Source organism: Pelobates fuscus, chromosome 13, assembly GCF_036172605.1.
Source record: "Pelobates fuscus isolate aPelFus1 chromosome 13, aPelFus1.pri, whole genome shotgun sequence".
Lineage (NCBI taxonomy): Eukaryota > Metazoa > Chordata > Amphibia > Anura > Pelobatidae > Pelobates > Pelobates fuscus.
Genome location: NC_086329.1, coordinates 21480847 through 21501651, shown reverse-complemented (window position 1 = coordinate 21501651; position 20805 = coordinate 21480847). Strand labels below are relative to the sequence as shown.

The 20805-nt window shown below is 42.7% G+C and overlaps 1 protein-coding gene across 7 annotated transcripts in view; it reads right to left on the bottom strand.

Annotated features, from left to right (window-relative positions):
• The window catches only part of NRXN3 (neurexin 3), a 532717-nt gene that overhangs the window by 384349 nt on the left and 127563 nt on the right, over positions 1 to 20805 (bottom strand). For 6 of the 7 annotated variants that reach the window (XM_063439596.1, XM_063439597.1, XM_063439598.1 and 3 more), the window contains exons 3-5: positions 15544 to 15845; positions 9776 to 9937; positions 5293 to 5731 (exon numbers count right to left, since the gene is read on the bottom strand). In XM_063439596.1, coding sequence (XP_063295666.1) covers positions 5293 to 5731; positions 9776 to 9937; positions 15544 to 15845 — 903 coding nt within the window. Of the gene's footprint in view, positions 1 to 5292; positions 5732 to 9775; positions 9938 to 13115; positions 13140 to 15543; positions 15846 to 20805 lie in introns of all 7 variants that reach the window. The other variant, XM_063439595.1, reaches the window with a different exon arrangement.

Sequence of the window (20805 nt, the reverse complement as noted above, 5' to 3'; positions counted from 1 at the left end):
CCCCCCCGGGACCGGTGGGGGTTATCCCGGTCCACCCTAGCTTGTACGTGTCACCAAGCAAATTCAATCGACATCTACTCCTCGCGGACTACCAATCGCTCCCAAGCTACTGCGACGCGCCAAAATGGCGGATGAACGCCAAACTACCACAGAGGACCATGGCCCACCTGGGCAAAATCAACACAGCACCATCCCAAACATTTCCCAGCGGCTGGACGACATCTTCAAAGCCTTTTGGCCCAAACTCCAGGATCTCATCACAGCCCACACCCACCACACCCGCAAAAGAAGGAGCAGAGCAGTCTCCCTCGGGAGAAACAATCATCACAAGCGGCGAATTGCTATGCGACCACCTTACCTGGACCGAGAGCACTCCGAGGCATAGCCTCCACTCATCGACCAAGTAGGCTGAAAAGCTCCCACAAAAGGCGAACACCTCCTATCAGACGCCACAGCAACCTCAAACAGGGGAAAGACTTGGCGCCACAAGGCCCTCAGGTCAGTGGAACACGGGTGCCGGCTTTCTATACCGACCAGGGCTGGAGGGAATCCTGGATCTGCCGATCGGATACAGACGGCGGATGACCCCACAGCCCAACACCAACCCTGCAGCCTGATCAGGACTCCCACACAACTTTACAGTTATTTCCCATGCTGGGCATAGGCTGAAGGGGAACGTACACCCCGGGAAAGCGCAGAGATCCAAGCTCAGATCACACAGCAGCCTCCCTACCTGAGACTTGCTAGCTCCAGAGAACACTTAATTTGCACTAATTTGCGCTTGCAGTTGTATAACAATACAATAATGACCATATAATGTTGTGTTACACACGCGGGTTGCTCTCCCTGATGGCCAATAACCTACTCTCATATTCATATGCCTGTTGGCCTGGCAACCTCTTGGTATTTTTTACTCGTGTGGGGGTTATCCCGGTCCACACCTGAGAGGCTGTCTGGAGCTAATGGACGCACAGAGCACAGCCGCCCAGGCTGACATACTCATCTGTGACTCTCCCAATATGGCGGCAGCCACGTGTCCTCCTGGTACCAGCAAAGCATGGCAGGATATTGAGTCTAAGCTGGACAGACTCTTTAATGGATTTTGGAAGCAAATAACAAGCAGGAAGCCCCAACAAGCTCCACCACAGCCCCAACAAGCTCCACCACAGCTAAGCAAAGCAGTCCTCATTAAAATCCACCAACGCAAAAGGCGTCGAAGACCGGACCGGAGGCACAAACAGAAATGCAGAGCCTGCCCCACGTCAAGCACTCGCCTCCACCTTAAGCCACCACAATCCCGCAACGGACGTGAAGCACCACCGGGACAGATCCGACCACCCGACAAAACAAGCTTCCACCACCTCAAGCCGCGAACCCGGCACTCAGCCAGAGACTTGCCTTTGTTGTTCCAGGTATCAGGGACTCCCAGGGTCTGCACCGGCCGGCATGTCAGTTAGCCGCAAGGCTAACAAGGCATTTGCCTTGGGCGGCATTTTCCAGGGGGCGGCAAAAAACGCCGCCCCCAAATGCCCAGGGCAAATGCCTTGTTAGCCTTGCGGCTAACTGACATGCCGGCCGGGCGTGCAGGCTGCTGTGCGCTGGCGGGAGGGTGGCTGGCGAGTGAGCACTTCCCCTGAGCACTCTGCTCAGCTCCCTCGCTAGCCGCAGAGTGAGGCTGGGAGCCGGAATATGACGTCATATTCTGGCTCCGCCTCCCAGCCTCACTCTGCGGGCGGCGCGCGAGGGAGCTGAGCAGAGTGCTCAGGGGAAGTGCTCCCTCGCCAGCCGCCCTCCCGCCAGCGCACAGCAGCCTGCATGCCCAGCAGATAGCCCGCCAGTGCCGCCCGCCCAGCAGCCACTGGACCACCAGGGAGAAAGAGACCCCCCCAGCATTCCCAAAGGTAAGGAGGTAAAAAAAAAAAATATATATATATATATATATATATATATGTGTGTGAATGTTAGTGTGTGTGTGTGTGTGTGTGTTTGTTAATGTGTGTGTGTCTGACTGTGTGTGTCTGTTAATGTGTGTGTGTGTGTGTGACTGTATGTGTGTGTCTGTTAATGTGTGTGTGTGTGTGTGACTGTATGTGTGTGTCTGTTAATGTGTGTGTGTGTGTCTGACTGTGTGTGTGTTTGCCTGTTAGTGAGTGTGTGTGTGTCTGCTAGTGAGTGTGTGTGTGCGTCTGTTAGTGAGTGTGTGTGTGTCTCTGACTGTGTGTGTGTGTGTTTGCCTGTTAGTGTGAGTGTGTGTCGGCTAGTTAGTGAGTGAGTGTGTGTCTGTTAGTGTATGTGTCTGACTGTGTGTGTGTCTGTTTGTGTGAGTGTGTTTGCCTGTGAGTGTGTGTGTCTGTTAGTGAGTGTGTGTTTCTGTTAGCTAGTGTATGCGTATCTGTCAGTGAATGTGTGTGTGTGTATTTAGAAGGCGGGACGGGGGGAAGGGTTGGGTGGGGGTGGCGCGGGGGGGGGGGCAGCACAAAACCAGGATACACCACTGCAAGCATGTCAAACTTGCGGCCCACAATGGATATATTTGCTGCCCACCTGCCCTGGGGCCACATTGTGTATTCATTTGGGGAACGAGGGGGCAGTGTATTAGAGTTGTGGGGAGGGGGCAGTGTATTAAATTGGGGGAGGCTGTGTGCGGTGTATTAATTTAAGGGAGGGGGCCAGTGTATTAAATTAAGGAGTGAGAAGGCCAGTGTATTGGGTGGGGGGCAGTATATTAATTTGTGGGGGGGTGGGTGAGGCACTGTATTAATTTGGGGGAGAGAGGGGGACAGTGTATTAAATTGGGGGAAGGAGTGGGGCAGTGTATTAGAGTGGTGGGAGGGGGAGGCAGTGTATTAGAGTGGTGGGAGGGGGCAGTGTGCTAAATTGGGGGGAGGACAGTGTATTAATTTGGGGGAAGGGAGGGGGCAGTGTGCTAAATTGGGGGGAGGGCAGTGTATTAATTTGGGGGAAGGGAGGGGGCAGTGTATTAGAGTGGTGGGAGGGGAGAAGTGTGTTAAATTGGGGGGAGGGCAATTTATTAATTTGGGGGGAGGGAGGGCAGGGGTGTATCCTGGTTTTGTGCTGCCCTAGGCAGGACAAAACTCAGGCGCCCCCTCACCCCCACCCCCCCCCCCCCCCCCGGCACCCCCACCCAACCCTTCCCCCGCCTTCTAAATACACACACACTGACAGATACGCATCCATTAGCTAACTGTTAGCTAATGGATGCGTATCTGTCAGTGTATGAGTGTGTCTGTGTGTGAGTGTGTCTGTTAGTGAGTGTGTGAGTGTGTCTGTTAGCTGCTAACAGACACACTCACACACTCACTAACAGACACACTCACACACACTGACATACACACACTAACAGACACACACACACTCTAACAGACACACTCTCTCACACACACACTCTAACAGACAAACAGACACACTCACACTCACTAACAGACACACACTAACAGACACACTCACACACACTAACAGACACACTCACACACACTAACAGACACACACACACAGTCAGACACACTCACACACACTCTCACACTCACTAACAGACACACACACACACACTAACAGACACACTCACACACACTAACATACACACTCACACACACTAACAGACACACTCACACACACTAACAGACACACACAGTCAGACACACTCACACACACTAACAGACACACACACACACACACACTAACAGACACACTCACTCACATTAACTCATTTTTTTTTATTTACCCCCCCAGCCTCCTTACCTTTGGGAATGCTGGGGGGGTTCTCCCTCTCCCTGGGGTCTAGTGGGGCTGCCGGTCGGGCTGCTGGGCTGGTTGCTGGGCGGGCGGCTGGCGAGGGAGCACTTCCTCTGAGCTGTCTGCTCAGCTCCCTCGCTCGCCGCAGAGTGAGGCTGGGAGGCGGAGCCGGAATATGACGTCATATTCCGGCTCCCAGCCTCACTCTGCGGCGCGCGAGGGAGCTGAGCAGACAGCTCAGAGGAAGTGCTCCCTCGCCAGCCGCCCGCCCAGCAACCAGCCCAGCAGCCACCAGCCCAGGATGTCTGTTAGCCGCAAGGCTAACAAGGCATTTGCCCTGGGCGTTTGGGGGCGGCTTTTTTTGCCGCCCCCTGGAAAATGCCGCCCAAGGCAAATGCCTTGTTTGCCTCGCGGCAAATACACCCCTGAGGGAGGGGGCAGTGTATTATAGTGGTGGGAGGGGAGAAGTGTTTTAAATTGGGGGGAGGGAAGTGTATTAAATTGGGGAAGGGAGGGGAGCAGTGTATTAAATTGGGGGAGGGAGGGCAGTGTATTGGATTTGTGGGCAATGTATTGGATTTGTGGGCAGTGTATTAGAATAGGAGAAGAGGGCAGTGTATTGAATTTAGAGGCAATGTATTGGATTTGTGGGCAGTGTATTAGAATGGCAGGAGAGGGCAGCATGGAGGCTCCCTATAGAGATGCTGATTGGCTGCGCAGCTTTTTGCCACACATGCACAATAGCCTTCCAGTGCTTTCCTATGTGAAAGCATTGGATTGGCTGAGATCATCAAGTTTGGTGATCTCAGCCAAAGTGAAGAACACACTCATAGGACTTCAAAATCAACAAGATATCACTTGTTTTTTTACATTCACCATTTCAGTCCCATCACCAAACTTTTCATAATATGTCAAGGTAGTTGGACTGAAAAATTGGTTATATGCAAATACATATCTCCTTAAAATAAATTATAGTCTTTGCTGCCACCAAGAACCTTGACTCTTGACCGTTGGTTCATCACTGAAAATAAGTTAAATACGTCTGAGCTTTTTGACAAGACAGACTAGAACTAGCTAGGTTCTAATTTGCCTGCACACTTTAGATTAATCATGCTTTGCCTTGGATTTCCCTGACAGCAACGACTAACCCATATGCCTAATACACACCTTCAAATCTCTCAAAATTCCATAATCTAGATATCAGCCATTTATTTTTCAAAAGCGATATTAATAACACGAGGGTCAATGAGATCATTAAAGAGGAGTTGGGAAATGCTGGTCTAGGCAATTTGTGGTGAGAAGAGTACTGTTTATTATTATTATTTTTTTTTATTTAAACAATGAATGATGAAAGTCAAAACATTACAGAGGGAGCTGTGAAATGTGTTCCTCTTGTGCAATATGTCCCTCCCTGAAAAAAAAAAAAACGGACAACAGACAATGTTATTGCTAATATCTAATTGCTAATGAATGCAAGACAGAATTATAGCTCCTGGCCTAGGAACCTTAACAACTTTATGTAATTTTCAAATTACGCACCTGATCTGCCATCTCTTTGGATGTCAACATGGCACCATTCTCCATCATTTGCCTTCTTGCTGGTGGCTTTAACTTTAATTGTCCCTGAGCCCATGTCCAGTAGAAGATATAGATTCCCATCCAGTAGCTCTACTGCAAAGAAGTCCACTTTTGTGTTTTTCTGGCTCCTGATATCTTTCCTGTCTTGAGGCTTCCCATGGGTGAAGAGGATGAGGCCATTCGGTTCAGTAGTGCGAAAATCAAAAGAGATGGACCCCATCCGTTTTGTGTTCCACTTGGGAAGGCTGATGTAGGCTTCTGGGCTCTCAAAGCTGATAGGATCAAGGGTAGCTACATTCTCACATTTGAATACCACATCTCCATAGATCTTCATCTTGGTATCTCCAATACGGGCCAAACGAGAAAGCTCAAGGCGGATATCATTGTTTTTGTATACAACCTGGCAAGTGGAGAAAATATATCACATGTACTACAATATAATGTGAAGCCTGTAAACCTATAAACATGTAATTATATTTCAACGTGTGCAATTATATGTACACTGGTTGGAACAATGATTAGTACTGATGTCAGTAGACATGATAGACATTGTAGTGTATATATTTGTTAATCCATTTGTTTCCACTAGGTGTCACCAATGCAGCACAGTAACACATAGCCAGCTCTTCTTGCAAATTACGATCAGATATAATATATATTATTTGATGATGCCACTCTGAAGATTAGTCACGAAACAGGGTGAAGCTTCTTCCTATGGCATCCAGTGTACGATGAGAGATGCCTCCTTTTCTAACATAATTAATGGCCGTATTCTGACCTCTTCTATCACCTTTGCTGACTTAGTATGGGGTCTGGTAAATACTGTAATCGGTAAGCAAACTGTGATCGCTTAGTGTGAAGACCCTTAAGGTTTCTGATGTTACACAGCTATTTAAAATTGAATACACATTAAAGTTGGGTGTGGCCATGGGTGCGGCTGATCTTATACATTTTAGTTGACTTACTAATAACAATTTATGTAACCAAAATCTAATATAGTACAGGAACAATGTATCTGATTTACACAGACTAAATTCTAAACATATTTATTGTAGTTTAATGGGACTATTATTGTTGTATACCTCTGTTATACACTCAGACAAAATAACTATATGGAGCTCCTATAAAAGAGGGACATTGTGATAGTAAAAATAGAAAGAGGAATTTAGACCCAAAATAGGGACTGTTCTTGCTAAATAGGGACAGTTGGGAGGTACGTAACAGTCTGGCATGGGGCATGGTAAATATATCCCTCACCTCCTTTACACAGCAAGAGTTTACATCACAGCTGGGAAATCACTATACAGAGCTCAATTTACAAATATTTTACACGTGGAAGGGACTGCAAATAGGTTGATCGTAGCACTAGCAAGGGACCTATTCACTTATCGAGTACATCTGATAAGAGGAACTGTGATAGGGGGTAAACTGCATACAGTATCTCATAAACCCATGCTGGACAGGAGTTTAATGATTAAGAAATAAATCTAATTGATCAGCATGGTAGGCTCCAAATAACTCCTCTTCTTTGGAAGGGATCTCTCTATTGCAACACCTGTGCAAGTGTCACAGCAAGTTCTACCTTGTATTTATGGAATTTCTAATGCTATACGTGTAGAAAGCATCGCCAGCCTTACAGAGCCTAATCAATGTATTCCTATGAAAAACATATATTTTGATTACAAGCTGGTAAGTACTGGTATCTCTGAATTTGAATCCTAGAAAGTCAACGTAGCTATGCATGAATGGATACTATATAAATATACATATACAGCAGCCAATTCACATATAGATCACCTTTAATGTCTCATTTATACATTCATCATTCACAAAACTATTTGGGAGCATTCCTCTAGCGATATGTTTTTTTATATTATCAGTTCCTTATTTTTGTAATTTGATATTAAGCTATTACACATTGCAGTAGTATTGTGGTATATGCCTTGTTCTATAGTCTGAGGTTATAACGAGTGATATTCCGCAAATGCCTCAGCAGAGCTAGTAGCGTTTATATAGTCCTGATATGAGCGTAGACATGAACACCTAATGTGCTATCATTTACAAAATTGTGCATGTTCCCAAATGTGTCCTACTGTTATATATGCTGATTAGCTTGTGGAATGCTGTTGCGGCCCCGCAAGCCTGCTTGTACACTTATGCACTGCAAAAAAACAAAAAAATAATAAAAAACTATTGGGGAGTAAAAAGGTTTTATACGTCATATGACATAACTTGCAATATTTCAGATTCAGATTCTGAAATATTACTTGAAAAGTGTAACTATAATTAGTTTGACCTATGGTTAGTGGTTAAAACGGTTAAATACCCTCCCACCCCCATTACTGCTAGATACCAGCCATGAAGTTTGACCTACAAAAGCTACTGTATAGCAGGAAATACAGATGGGGCTATCATTTGCAGTATGACCGAATAGTGCGCTGGCTAAAACAGTTGTTTTTGTGCTTGTAGAAAGCCAGTGCTGAAGCAAAGGGGGCAAAAGGTGGGTAAAACTTTGCAATGCATTACAAAAATCATCCTATGAACACAGTGGGAGGGAAGGAGTTAAATACTTTGATATTATAGTTTAGAAACTGTGAGTTAAGTCCAATGCAATTGTGCCCAGAAGGGTGTTCCCCTACGCTATTTTCATTTTTTAAAAAGCTTCACAGACGCTACATTGTACAATCCAGATGCAGTGTCACTAATTCCCAGACTGGATCATCAGCAATTAAATTAATTAATACTTTATTACTAATAGATACAGATACTGCCAAAGCTAATTTACCCTAGATATTCATGTAGACATATTCTATATACAGATTATCATCTTCTCAATGACGAAAGCAGCATTTAAATAAAAAAGAACCCCAAAGGGTTCGGATTATCACTAGCTGCTCCTGATCCGTCTAACATGCTGTTATTTATTACAACTGCCAAAACAATATAAAAAGAGAACTCTGTTCAATTGAAACAGAATGGGAATACATCTAAATATCTCTTGCAGAAAATGGTGGGAAATAAATAATAAAACGTAAAAAAGAAAAAAAGGCACTAACTCTAGAAAACACACCAAGTGTTAATCTGTATATCGCATAAACAAGCAACAATTTATTTCCCCCTGCTTGCTGAAAATTCTAATTCTACCATTATCTGGAATGTTTTGCTTTGTACAGAGTGAAGGTTTTTTTTTTCTAAACAGTGATAAAAAACAGTTCGTAAATACACTCAAACACATTTTGTTGAACAATAGGATTATGTACTAAATAGTGATCTGACAAGTGAATTGCATGTTTTGGATCAAAACAAAATGCTACAGCTCAGCTTTGTTTATATATTTTTTGCAACTGGCTCTGGATTTACCGCAATTTTCTGTTCAGTAAATGAACCCCTGCATGATGTTAGGCACCGTTTTCAAGCAAGGGGTGCAGGGAAGAAGATTATTGAGAAATGGCAGAGGAAAACAGACGGTTATAAACAGGATAAGGCGAGAAGAAGCGATAAACTCAGAGAACATAAAATACACATTATTCCGATCCCTGCAGGTGCCAGCAATCCAAATCAATGTATAGCAATTAGCAGAATTAAAACAGCTTTAAATAGCTGCTGCAGGCAGACGTGCATGCTACTCATGGCACGGGGTAATATACCGTTATGACATATAAAACCATTAATCATATGCTCGCCGTTCTGTATGTCTGTTCCTCCATCCCCAACATGTATGGGGCTACATAGATTATTTATCTGAATCCCTAACAGACCTGCCAACACTGCACCCAGAGATCTGCAATAAGCACATGGAATTACTCTCAAAAATCCTGCTGGGAAAAAAAAATGCAGCTTTCAAATTTTGGGGCAGTTTGGCTGAAATCCATTTTTTTCCCCTCACTAATGGTTCTAAAGCTTTGGAAGGTCATGCATAACACAAGAAGTAAAATCTGTGAATCCTTTTATGTCTGCATTGTGCTCGCCAAATGGCTAACGAATTTAAAGAATTGCAGATATAATGCAAATAGACATACCCTACATCTGGTTCCAGGCCGGCCACGAAGGTTGTTTCGATAAAGTCTAGAATGTGCCTTCACCTCATCTCTATCTATCGCTGAATGCTTTCACTTTCAAGATGAAGAGCTGATCAGACAGGAAACCAGGTGAGGCTTAATCAAGCAAGGATTGTGTGGCTACTTGTTAACCGAGTGCTGATGTGTGTAAGCATCTCCATAGCAGTGTCCCTTTAACACCTCAACAACTAGTTACTCTGAGCTTAGTATCTTAACATCTCCTCCAACCAGTGACATTGACCCCTGCTTATTGTCCTAATGTAACAACACCGAGTTTAAAATCTAATTATCTTGCCGTTGTGTAACATTGCAGCCCAATCACATGGCTGTGTACTATGTAATCCTTGAAAGGCTACTCCCCAAAATGTCATTGTTTGATCACTCACCTCTTTCAAGCAGCCCATGAAGTTGTTGCTAACAGGAGATCCAGGAAGGTCTGCGGTACTTGGACTTCCTCCTACATAGAAGAAATCGTCTGATCCCAGCATGGTGTAATCTTCCTGGGTGTAACCCGTCGTGGTCAGAATTCCATCCACCGAGATGGTCACCTTATGGGGAGACAAGGAACATCAACAATTCCTGCTGCTTACATGAGGGGCAGGATCTACCCCTGGCCCCTTATTTCTGGGTTCGGAAAAAACAACAATTGTTGGTGGTTCTTGCTACATTTGTCTCTGGTATGGGAAGCTACCTGCCATCCCTACCTGAGATTAATTGGAATGTCTGGACGTTACACAGGTGGGCAATAAAGCACCCTTCTCACAATAAGGCACCCACTTCATCAATGTAGGTGCATTTCGCATTCACCTGGAGCAACCTTTTCACAATGAAGTTCCTTCTGCACTATACAATGTTTTGAGGCATTTCTATATAATACCAGTCCACAAAAACGTAAGAATAAACCTAAAGTGGTGTTAAGTATCACATCCAACACTAAAGTAGGATGAACCCCCATATTTGGGCTTTATACAGGAAGGCTGGTACCACGGGTTGTCAGTGACTTTTATGGCATTATACTGTTGAGCCATTGGTTCATTACTATAATAAACTTCAAAACACTAACAGGTATAGTTGTGTAGTCATAGCCGCTCTTTAATACGTTACAAATGCCTCTGCTTTGAGGGACAATCCACAAACATAAAATGTCTATTAATCCTGTGTGAGCAGTTGACCATGTCACTATTTAATAAAACTGGGGACTTTTCTATTTTTGAAATCAGAAGGAATTGGCCTATAGTAGCCACTGGGATCACAAAAAGGATGTCCGATAGGACATGACACAAAATGTCTACAAGGGAGTGGATGAAGTCGGTCAGTGCTGGGTTGGCTACTTCGGCATACAAGTTGTGACTCACTGAGATCTCATCTGCACAGAGGAAAAAAATGTGACCTAAAATAAGCTTGAGCTCCATAAGCTTAAAGGGGATCCGTCACTTACCATTATTTTTTTTAATAATATGTTTATGTTTTCATTATATTTAACCAATATATTAGCAAAGTCTGAAAAAATACAATTTAAAAATCCACATTGCTTTATTTACCTCTATTGAGTGCCTCCATCTTGGCTCACTTTTGTTGTTATAAGCCCCGCCTTTTACACCTATCAGTCAGAGTAGAGAAAGCAAACAGAGAAGAGGTGGAAACAGAAATTATGTTTCCGTTTCTCTTCCTCCAATGCAATGTGTGCCCTGGCTGTGCCCTAATTGAACTAGCGTGTGATGTCAAACAATTTTGCAATAAAAAAAAAAGTTACCATAAGCTATATGTGAATTTAAATGTTGTATTCCTTTATAAAGGTGCAGATGCCAGAGAAGTGAAGGTTTCCGTTTAATTGCAGCTTATAAGATGAAATATACAGGGGCAAAGTCCAACTCCCATCCAGTGCTGACAAAGTTCACTCTCGACTCCTTTTGGACACAGTGTCATTTTAGAAAATAGAACACATGATCAACTGCTCAAACTGAAAATCAGGTACGCATTGAATCTTTCTGTTGCTGGAGGGTTTCAGAGAATTATTAAGCACTTTGCCCGCCAGAGGATCCAATAACACATAGGTCTCTGTTATGACAATGCTTACGGGCACCTCTAGCAATGAAAGATTAACTTGGCCCAGCCACCATCCACGAAACACCCTATAAATACCACTTAAAAACCGCTACATGCTGGCCATACACCAAACGTAAGAAAGTGCTATGAAAATGGAGTGGAGACTGTTTTTTTTTTTATTACTGTTGAAGGACAGAGAATTTTTAGCACTAAAGGAGTTTAGTAAATAGGAAATTAATTCACAAATGAGCAAAGAGATGGTAATTTTTCTTGCCCAGTCTGTCTCCATCTTCATAGCCCCAAGGCCCAAGATAAGAGAGAGGATAAAAAGCTTCCAAACACACTTGCCCCAAGAAGACCTCTCTCCCCATACCTCACCCCGAGATACATCTCCAAATTTTAATGGACTAAACCCAGTGAGTGATGTATGAGGGTGAAGGGTTAGGAGGTTAGTCTGTTAGAATGTGTAATGAGTGAGGTGGAACGCAGAAGCCTGGAGTGCTGATTGGCTGGGGCTTTAAAAATGGGTGGAGTCATACAAGCGGCCATTTTGAACATCATCTGAACATCATGTCACTATTTCTGGATGTTGACCAGAAGCCTATAAGATATCTAAAGTATATGCTTAGTTATATATAAATTCAAGGTCTATGTTTGGTGATAAAAAATAAATAAATAAATAAAATTGTTTAAGAACTTAATCATGTTCTGGTATATTTTGAAACATAAACAGGGACTATTTGTATATATATATATATATATTTTTTTTAAAGTTAATATTATAACTATAGGTCAAAATGCATAGTGTCCATAGTTTGAATATGCTATTTATTATTTTTAGAGATATACAATATAATTTCCTGGAATAAAATTGTTACATAGCCTTGTTTCATTATGCCTCGGCTAATATTTTTTTATTTTAATAAATATTGCAATTACTATGATGATAACGTCACAGAGAGATAGTACTGTGCCGGTACTTGTTGATATGTTTCTCCAGCACAGATCTCTGCATTTAATTATTTAATAAAACCAGCTTTAGTGGCTTATTATTTAGAAGAAAAAAAAAAGATAAAAGTAAAAATCCTATAACAATAAAGTTCAACAAATGAGCCCCGGCCTTCACCTGCGCTCAAGCCTTCCAGCAGAAAGACACCATGCAGAGAGTGGCATGGACAGACACTGCAGGGGCAGCTAGAAGATGGGGAGATATTCCCAAAATATTTACTGGGGGTTCTTTCAAAAGAAAGAGAGAGACTCGATATGTAAGGCCTCACTGTGCTCTAGCAAAGAAATACAAATAATTCATGAATACTGGCTAACAAGCACTTGAACTGGGGGAAGTATGTGGAGCTATGGAATGTGATATTGCCTTTATGTAATGTGATGTATGGTTTGGAGTTATTATATATGCATACGATATATGTACACATATAATCCTATATGCATATATCTAATATACGTTTGTATATAAACACAGACACAGAAAATGCTCTATAATGACGAGAGTAGGGTATTCACATTGAGTCTCTAAAGAACATGTTTTTTCTTAAAGAAAAAGGGTTGGGGGGGGCGATAGAGAAAAGGGAGAGGTGGAAGAAAAAGAAAGACACACCGCAAATCCAGAGTATTATTTAGACAAATAAGAATGATATCTACCAGACAATGTAGTTTGTTTACCATAGCGTGTCCAATGCCAGAGAGCTTTGCGGAAAGTGGGGAAAAAAGGAAATTGAATAACTGTGAACAGAAGGATTGTCAAATCCAAAAAACGGAAAATAAAGAAACAATAAAAAAAATAAAAATAAAAATGATCCATTAAGAGGGTGTTAGTACAGTTGGAAAGGTTTCGGTTAGTAGCAATGAAACATTACATGAATGAGTTGGGCTTAGTTTCTCTAAATAAAAGGGAACGTTCTCCTAGGCATTTATACCCACCCTCTGTCACCCCAATTCAAGTAACCACAATAGTTCCCTTTGGTGCTTAGCCTCCAAATTCTGCCTTCCCCCCTCCCTGCACACACACACACACACGCACGCACAAACACACTGTGGAGAGACCTCTCAATCTCCCACTTATGGCTATATTCAACATTCATTACATGACTCACCAAGGCTGTCGTCACAGCTCCCGACACACGCCATACTTACGTGGCATAATCTGTGTGCTGGGTATTCCTGACATGAGTCATCATAACACAGAAAAACTCGTCATTAGCAGTGGAACAAAATCCCCAGAGAAAGGGACAACCAGTGACACATGCCCTCCATACCATGGAATTGGGGACTTTGACATTTTAAGATCTTGACCTTCAGACTGGTGCAGTTATTGTTATTTAAACTGTTCCCAATATAGTGTTGCATCTGACATGGTCAAGGTCCATTGTCTGGCTAGGCTTTCCAGCTACATACATATTGAACCTTCTTGTGAACTAATTGCTCGAAAGCTGGTTAATTAGAGAACTCTGGAGGAACTGTAGGCCTTGACGAATGAGTTCAGGTAACTCTGGGTGAGAATTACAGTTATCAGGATAATTAATCTTATGCTGTATGGGAGGATTAGTCCAGACCAGTTATTGGTCATGTTTTCCAGCATCAGTAATCCCATTTAATTGTCACCTTGTCACAGTCTTGTAATATAAAGAATAGGACCTAAACCTTGATTTATTGCCCCTAGAAGTACCATTATCAATATGTACTTATGCCCAGAATCCAGTAACATGCATATCTACCAATGTAAAAAAGGTTTTGTGTCATGTATTATGCAACTACAAGTACCCCTTCATAAATATGTACCTTTTACTTTTAATAGATGTACCTGCACCCTGTAATAATGTGTTTTACTATAAAATAATAATACCTGTTCACTCTAAAAATATTTACCTATTTCGTGTAGGAATTTGTACATGTACCCTCTGACGATATGTATATGTACCTTTGTAACAACATGTGATTGTACATTGTATTATGTACCTGTCTGATGAAATTATATGCATATAATGTCAAACAACATTTACCTGTGTCCTATAAAAAGGTGGATCTGTACCCCGTAACATCATGTCCCTGTCACACAGATCCATCTTAAAGGGGCACTCTAGGTACTCTACCCATTTAATCTCCCTGAAATGGCTATAGTATCTGGAGTCCCCGTTCAGTGTTAAATGGAGAGAATGGGCCCCGGGACGCCAGACACAATAACCGCTTCAATGACATGAAGTGGTTACAGTGCCTAGATTGCCCATTTAAAACAACATGCAACAAAATATTCCTGTCCGGCGATGTCCAGTGAGAGGGCAGGGGGCTGACGCTGAGTATACAGCACGATGCTGAAATAGATTATGCAACAGTATTCACTATTGTTATATGTTAGTTCTTTATTCAGTATTAGTAGTATAAAACATAAAGAAGGAAGTGGCGTGTGGTGGAACACAGTGCTGGTTTGGTCTCAAATTCAGATATTTGCTTGCTGTGGCCTCTATATAACAAGCCCTCCCCTGATATGTGTATCCTGCAATAACCTGCACTGGTTTCGGTACCCTGTAACAGTATCTGTGTGTACTCTGTAATTATATGTATGTATACCCAGCAATGCTATGTATGTATAAAAACATGTATTTGCATACTAACACCTGTAATCTAGTACAATAACTAGGACATCCGTAAACACTGATTTACTGAAGCCCAAATGGCTTCTATTCTAAACCACTACTAGGTTTCAAAGATTCTACACTCAGCAATGTTTTGTAAATGAAGAGCAACTTTCCTGGTAAGGACTTTCTCTATGAGACCAGCATGGGTACGGTCAGTGTAGCGTGTGCACAAACAGAGAACATGTGTCTGATGGTTGTGTAGAAAATGAAATATGAGGTGTGAACGTACATGCATGTGCGTGGTTGTAGAAATCTCACTTTAAGAAGTAATTTGGATAAATACAGACTATAGGTGAATATCTGATACAATCTTTGAAATCCTTATTATACTTACACTAACTGTATCATCATTTTACTGATTCCCTCATAGCCTCCTTCAACAAAAACGAGGCTCTCATTCATTTACCTGTTCCCATCTTCATTTCAATTCCCAACTACAGGGTCTTTGAATGCCTTACCTGGCGTAGGTTTCGGGTAACCTTGACATCATGCCATTCGTTGTCATTGAATTTATCATTGGTTGGTTCCACGATGGCCTCAAAGGCACCTGAGCCCAAGTTGATGACTAATGAAACGGCTCCTCCTTTCAGCGCCAGGTTGACATAGTCTGCGGACTTCCCTGTGTGCAAGATAAGGCCATTCCTCTGCCGAGTCTTGAATGATAATGTGATCTCATCGCTGCTGCTTTGGATTGGGTTCTGAGACAAGTCATAGCATAAATACTCTGATCCACGGAACGTGGCCACATTGTCCTCTCTCGCTGCAGGAAAGATAAATGTAGCAAAGTTTCAAAGTGTGTCACGCACTATCGCTCAACAAAACCTTCAAATAAGTGAGCCCCTCCTCCCAAAATATAAAAATTGAACAAACAAATTATGGATTTTTAAAAAAAAAATGTTGCTCTTTTCATGGCACAATCTGAATAGTGGTTTGACCTGTTAACATGACCACAACCACCACCACCAATAGGGAATGTCAGCTTAAAGCTTGGCCAGGTCATTCTCCAGTAAATTCTTTGTATATATTGTTACACTTTTTTTAATGTCAGCATGCATTCACAAACAAACAGAAGAATAGGTTATACCGTGGGATAAAGGTAAATTATTGAAACGGTAGATTTCGTGAGCTCCTGTCTTAAAAAGAACAACCTTGTACAAGGTGAATACATGTCATCACACGCAAACAAAACTGACCTCATGGTTTAACCATTCATACGACCAAGGGAATACTTGACATGTAAAAGGTTAAACGCTTTAAAGCACCTTCTTTTAAAGCAGACACCCCCTTCGCAGCCATTAGCACCCCATAAAGATCTGTGAACATGGCTACTTTTTAACCAGATACTGGCGGTGTTTGTGCCCTAACTCAAAAGCACAGCCACTGGCGGAGAGCAGGTGCACAATAGCTTGTGTGTTAATGTTCTTTTCTTCCCTCTGGCGAGAGTTATTTCCTCTGCACACTGACAGCCCTGTCCATGTAACCTGCATGTAGATTGTTTGCTAACAGACTCCCGAGAGCCGTGACTCGTTCTCTGCCTGTTACAGTGTGAGATTACATCAAGAGTCCCACGGGGAAACGCTCAGGAAATCTAACACTTCACACTGCTGGCCTCTGCTCCTATCAGCATACAGTCAACTGGCCCGAGGGGAACAGAAAGACACGCTGAGCAAAGTATGCAAGGCATGTACATGGAGCCGGGCGAAACACTGGGCAGAATGTATGGGGGTAACGGAGAGAAGCACTGAGCAGAGGGTGTTTTGGGGCAGAAAGAAGCACAGGACAGACCACGTGCAGGCAACAAACAGAATGCTCTGTGAGGGGAGCAGAGAGAAGAAATTAGCAAAGAGCATTAAGAAGAGTGTGTATAAGAGGCAGTGAAGCACTGGGAAAAACAAGCATGATCCAAGACCAGAGAGAAGCACTAGGCCAATTGTGTGCAGGTGGTAGAGAAAACCACTTGGCAGATTGTTTATAGTTAGTGGAGAGAAGGACTGAGGACAGCCTGTGCAGGAAGCAGAGAGGAGGACTGAGGACAGCCTGTGCAGGAAGCAGAGAGAAGCACTGAGGACAGCCTGTGCAGGAAGCAGAGAGAAGCACTGAGGACAGCCTGTGCAGGAAGCAGAGAGAAGGACTGAGGACCGTCTGTGCAGGAAGCAGAGAGAAGCACTGAGGACAGCCTGTGCAGGAAGCAGAGAGAAGGACTGAGGACAGTCTGTGCAGGAAGCAGAGAGAAGCACTGAGGACAGCCTGTGCAGGAAGCAGAGAGAAGGACTGAGGACAGTCTGTGCAGGAAGCAGAGAGAAGCACTGAGGACAGCCTGTGCAGGAAACAGAGAGAAGGACTGAGTACAGCCTGTGCAGGAAGCAGAGAGAAGGACTGAGTACAGCATGTGCTGGAAGCAGAGGGAAGCACTGAGGACAGCCTGTGCAGGAAGCAGAGAGAAGGACTGAGGACAGTCTGTGCAGGAAGCAGAGAGAAGCACTGAGGACAGCCTGTGCAGGAAACAGAGAGAAGGACTGAGTACAGCCTGTGCAGGAAGCAGAGAGAAGGACTGAGTACAGCATGTGCTGGAAGCAGAGGGAAGCACTGAGGACAGCCTGTGCAGGAAGCAGAGAGAAGGACTGAGGACAGTCTGTGCAGGAAGCAGAGAGAAGCACCGAGGACAGCCTGTGCAGGAAGCAGAGAGAAGGACTGGGACACAGTCTGTGAATAGAGCAGAGAGAAGTAATGGGGTGCAGCCTGTGCAGGAAGCAGAGAGCATTACTGGGGTGCAGTCTGTGCATAGAGCAGAGAGAAGAATTGGGACACAGTTTGTGCATAAAGCAGAGAGAAGTAATGGGGTGCAGTCTGTGCAGAGAAAAGTAATGGGGTGCAGAGTGTGTGTGGGGAACAGACTCTAAATACCCAGTTTGCACTGGTATTTTCCGTAAGAGCTTACCTTGAGTATGAGCTGCATAGACACAACAATAATAAACAGATCAACCCTGATCTAATTATCAATTTAACCTGACATAATCCCTCAGTTTATCCTTGTATAAATCCTGCTTTACTCAGGTTAATCCTGGTAATCTGTGATCATTTTAAAATGCATCCCGTTACAAGTCATAGCATAAAATCCTTGTATACTCCTTTATGTTATTTATGCATTCTGCTGTGTTCTACTTAATAACATGAGGGATGATGCTGCTGTGTTTCAGAGTCTGTCTGGGTCCTGTGAAAGTTGGCTGCCCTCTGTAAAGTAGCAGAGACTACATCGCCCCTTCATAGGCTCGCCCTGGTTAATTATCTGGACTGGATTTTGAGACCTGGGTGCAGGAGGATTAATTTTCCCAAAGGAAGAGAACAGAGAGAGAATTGCTAAATACAAATGTTCTAAATACACACGAATGCTACAATAGTAACATTATATCAAAACAACACAAACAAGTCTGGTAAACAAGCCAGACTTTTTAAGTCACTGTAACACTACTTAACAATTTAATATATGTAAAATAAATAAATATAAATATTTTTGCCTAAAGACCTTAAATAATGAAAACCGAGTAGTTGACTGACATATTTTAGTTACAAAACAAAATAGCATATCATTACACTGACATTGACAGTGACACTGAAATGGCACATTTACTTTATTAGAGGCGGATTATTTTTACATAAAGAGCTAGCAATCTAATCTAATGGACTGTATTATTGTCTGATAGGTGCATGGCCTAAGAGACCATAATCATCACTCCCAGAAGAATGACGAACTGATTCTGCAATAGAATACTCAAATCACCATTAGAATGCTGCACATTTGTAAAGAAAAAAAAACATGCATTAAATTAATTAATTTTTTTTAATAAACAGAACGCTGATTAGAATAATGTGGCTATGCTATTTGGCACACATCATGCGACTAGTAAAACCAGACAGGGGCAGGAGATCTATAGGATGTTTTATTGCATAATAAAGACTTGTTGCTCTGTTAAATGTGGCTAATCGAACATGGCTGTGGTTACATTAAGCTCTGCAGTAAATGCACTGGAGAATTGAGGGCAGGAAAAACATTTTAATAGCAAAATGTAGAAAGGAACAGAGACAGCAGTAAGAGAACAAAAAACGAGAATAACCAACAGACAGAATTACAGAATCCACCCACCAAACAGAGACAGAGAGAGAGGAAGCAAGGATAAATTGGGTGTATGTTTTTTTTTTAAAAAAAGGAGAGAACAAGAGGACATGAATGATAAATTTAAATGGATCGAGATACAAAGAGTGTGTGAAAGAAAGTCAGATAACATACATACAGACAGGCAGGGCCATCTCTAATATTGATTGGACCATGGGCAAGCATTTTCTTGGGCCCCCCTGGACCCTAGCTACAGTTGTTTTGGTGACTATAGTTTCCCTTTAATAAACCCTATAGCCCCTCCAAGTGAGTGTAACCTGTCTAAACTTTTCAGTACTGCCACAAAAATGAACGCACAACACAGTGGGTCTCAATAAGACCTCCATGTTACCAAAAGGGATCTACATTTGACATTTGTTGATGGAGTTTTTTTTATATACCTGGCCCTATAATAATATAGGTTTTCTCTGGTTTTAAGGGGTTTCTAGGGATTTGTTTGGTTGCAGTAGAAGTACTTGGCTGCATAGAGTACAGGCTATCAGAAGCTATGTTATTCCCTACGACTATAGTTAAAGGGGGCTGAGGGGATTATCAATGTCACATGGCCCCGTCCACTGTCAGTTGTCAAGCCCACCATAGCTGCTATTGCAACTCCACGCAGCAGAAACACCGGTGGGGTTATTCAAAGGGAATTTCAAATCTAAGGCCAAATTTGCCAAACTGGCAGTCAGCTATGCTTTGTGTTCGGCTACGTTGGCCTGAAATTTGAAATTCATTTTGAATTCTCATGTTAGTGAATACCTTTGTAGGAGTGCTTTCAGTGAAATTCGACCGAGGCACTGTACAGGGCATGCACAATTGACTCCATTACCATGAATAAAGCATGTGCATCATCAAGCGTAAAGTATCACTGTTTGAGCTTAACCTTTTAAAGAATTGTATCTAGAAATCTACAGATGGACCTTCCGAGGTCGTTGAAAAAAAATATCAATGGCTACTAAGGATGTCTGCCTAGATCATTGTCTTGGGCATATCTGACAATGCAAGGTTTACAATTCAGAGACTTTTTTCATATTTGTTTTGGCTGATGTTACTATGAACATGACATTATTATGCAGCTTAACTCTTAACTTTATTTCCCCCGTCTGGTTTTCCATGAAGAAGATGAAAAATAGTGAAGAAGAGTCTAGCGATCCGTCTTGGCTGGTTCAGCGTAATCAGAGTTGTTGCACACGGCAGATGTTGTGCAAGAAGTCACTTTACTAGATTATGTAGGCGTTTATACAATTTTTTTTTAAAATTATAAATGTATAAGCTTTGTTCCTAGCAAAGAGAATCACAGACGCTCTGTGTCATACTAAGTGAGCTATCTAACATCTCAGCCCTTTGAGACAGGAGTGCCGTCTGTGTCCTTGAGCGAGGCAATGGGGACACGTGCAGTACTGGCATCTAGCCAGCAGAGGTCTCCCCACAGGGAGGAGTGTATGATTCAAGCAGGTAAAGGAGATTTAAGTGTCTGCCCTGGTTAGGCTACTGTATCTGTAATTGTGTAAACACCAGATATTTCGATCTTTGAGGAGTAAAAAAATAAATAAATGTTTAAACGCAA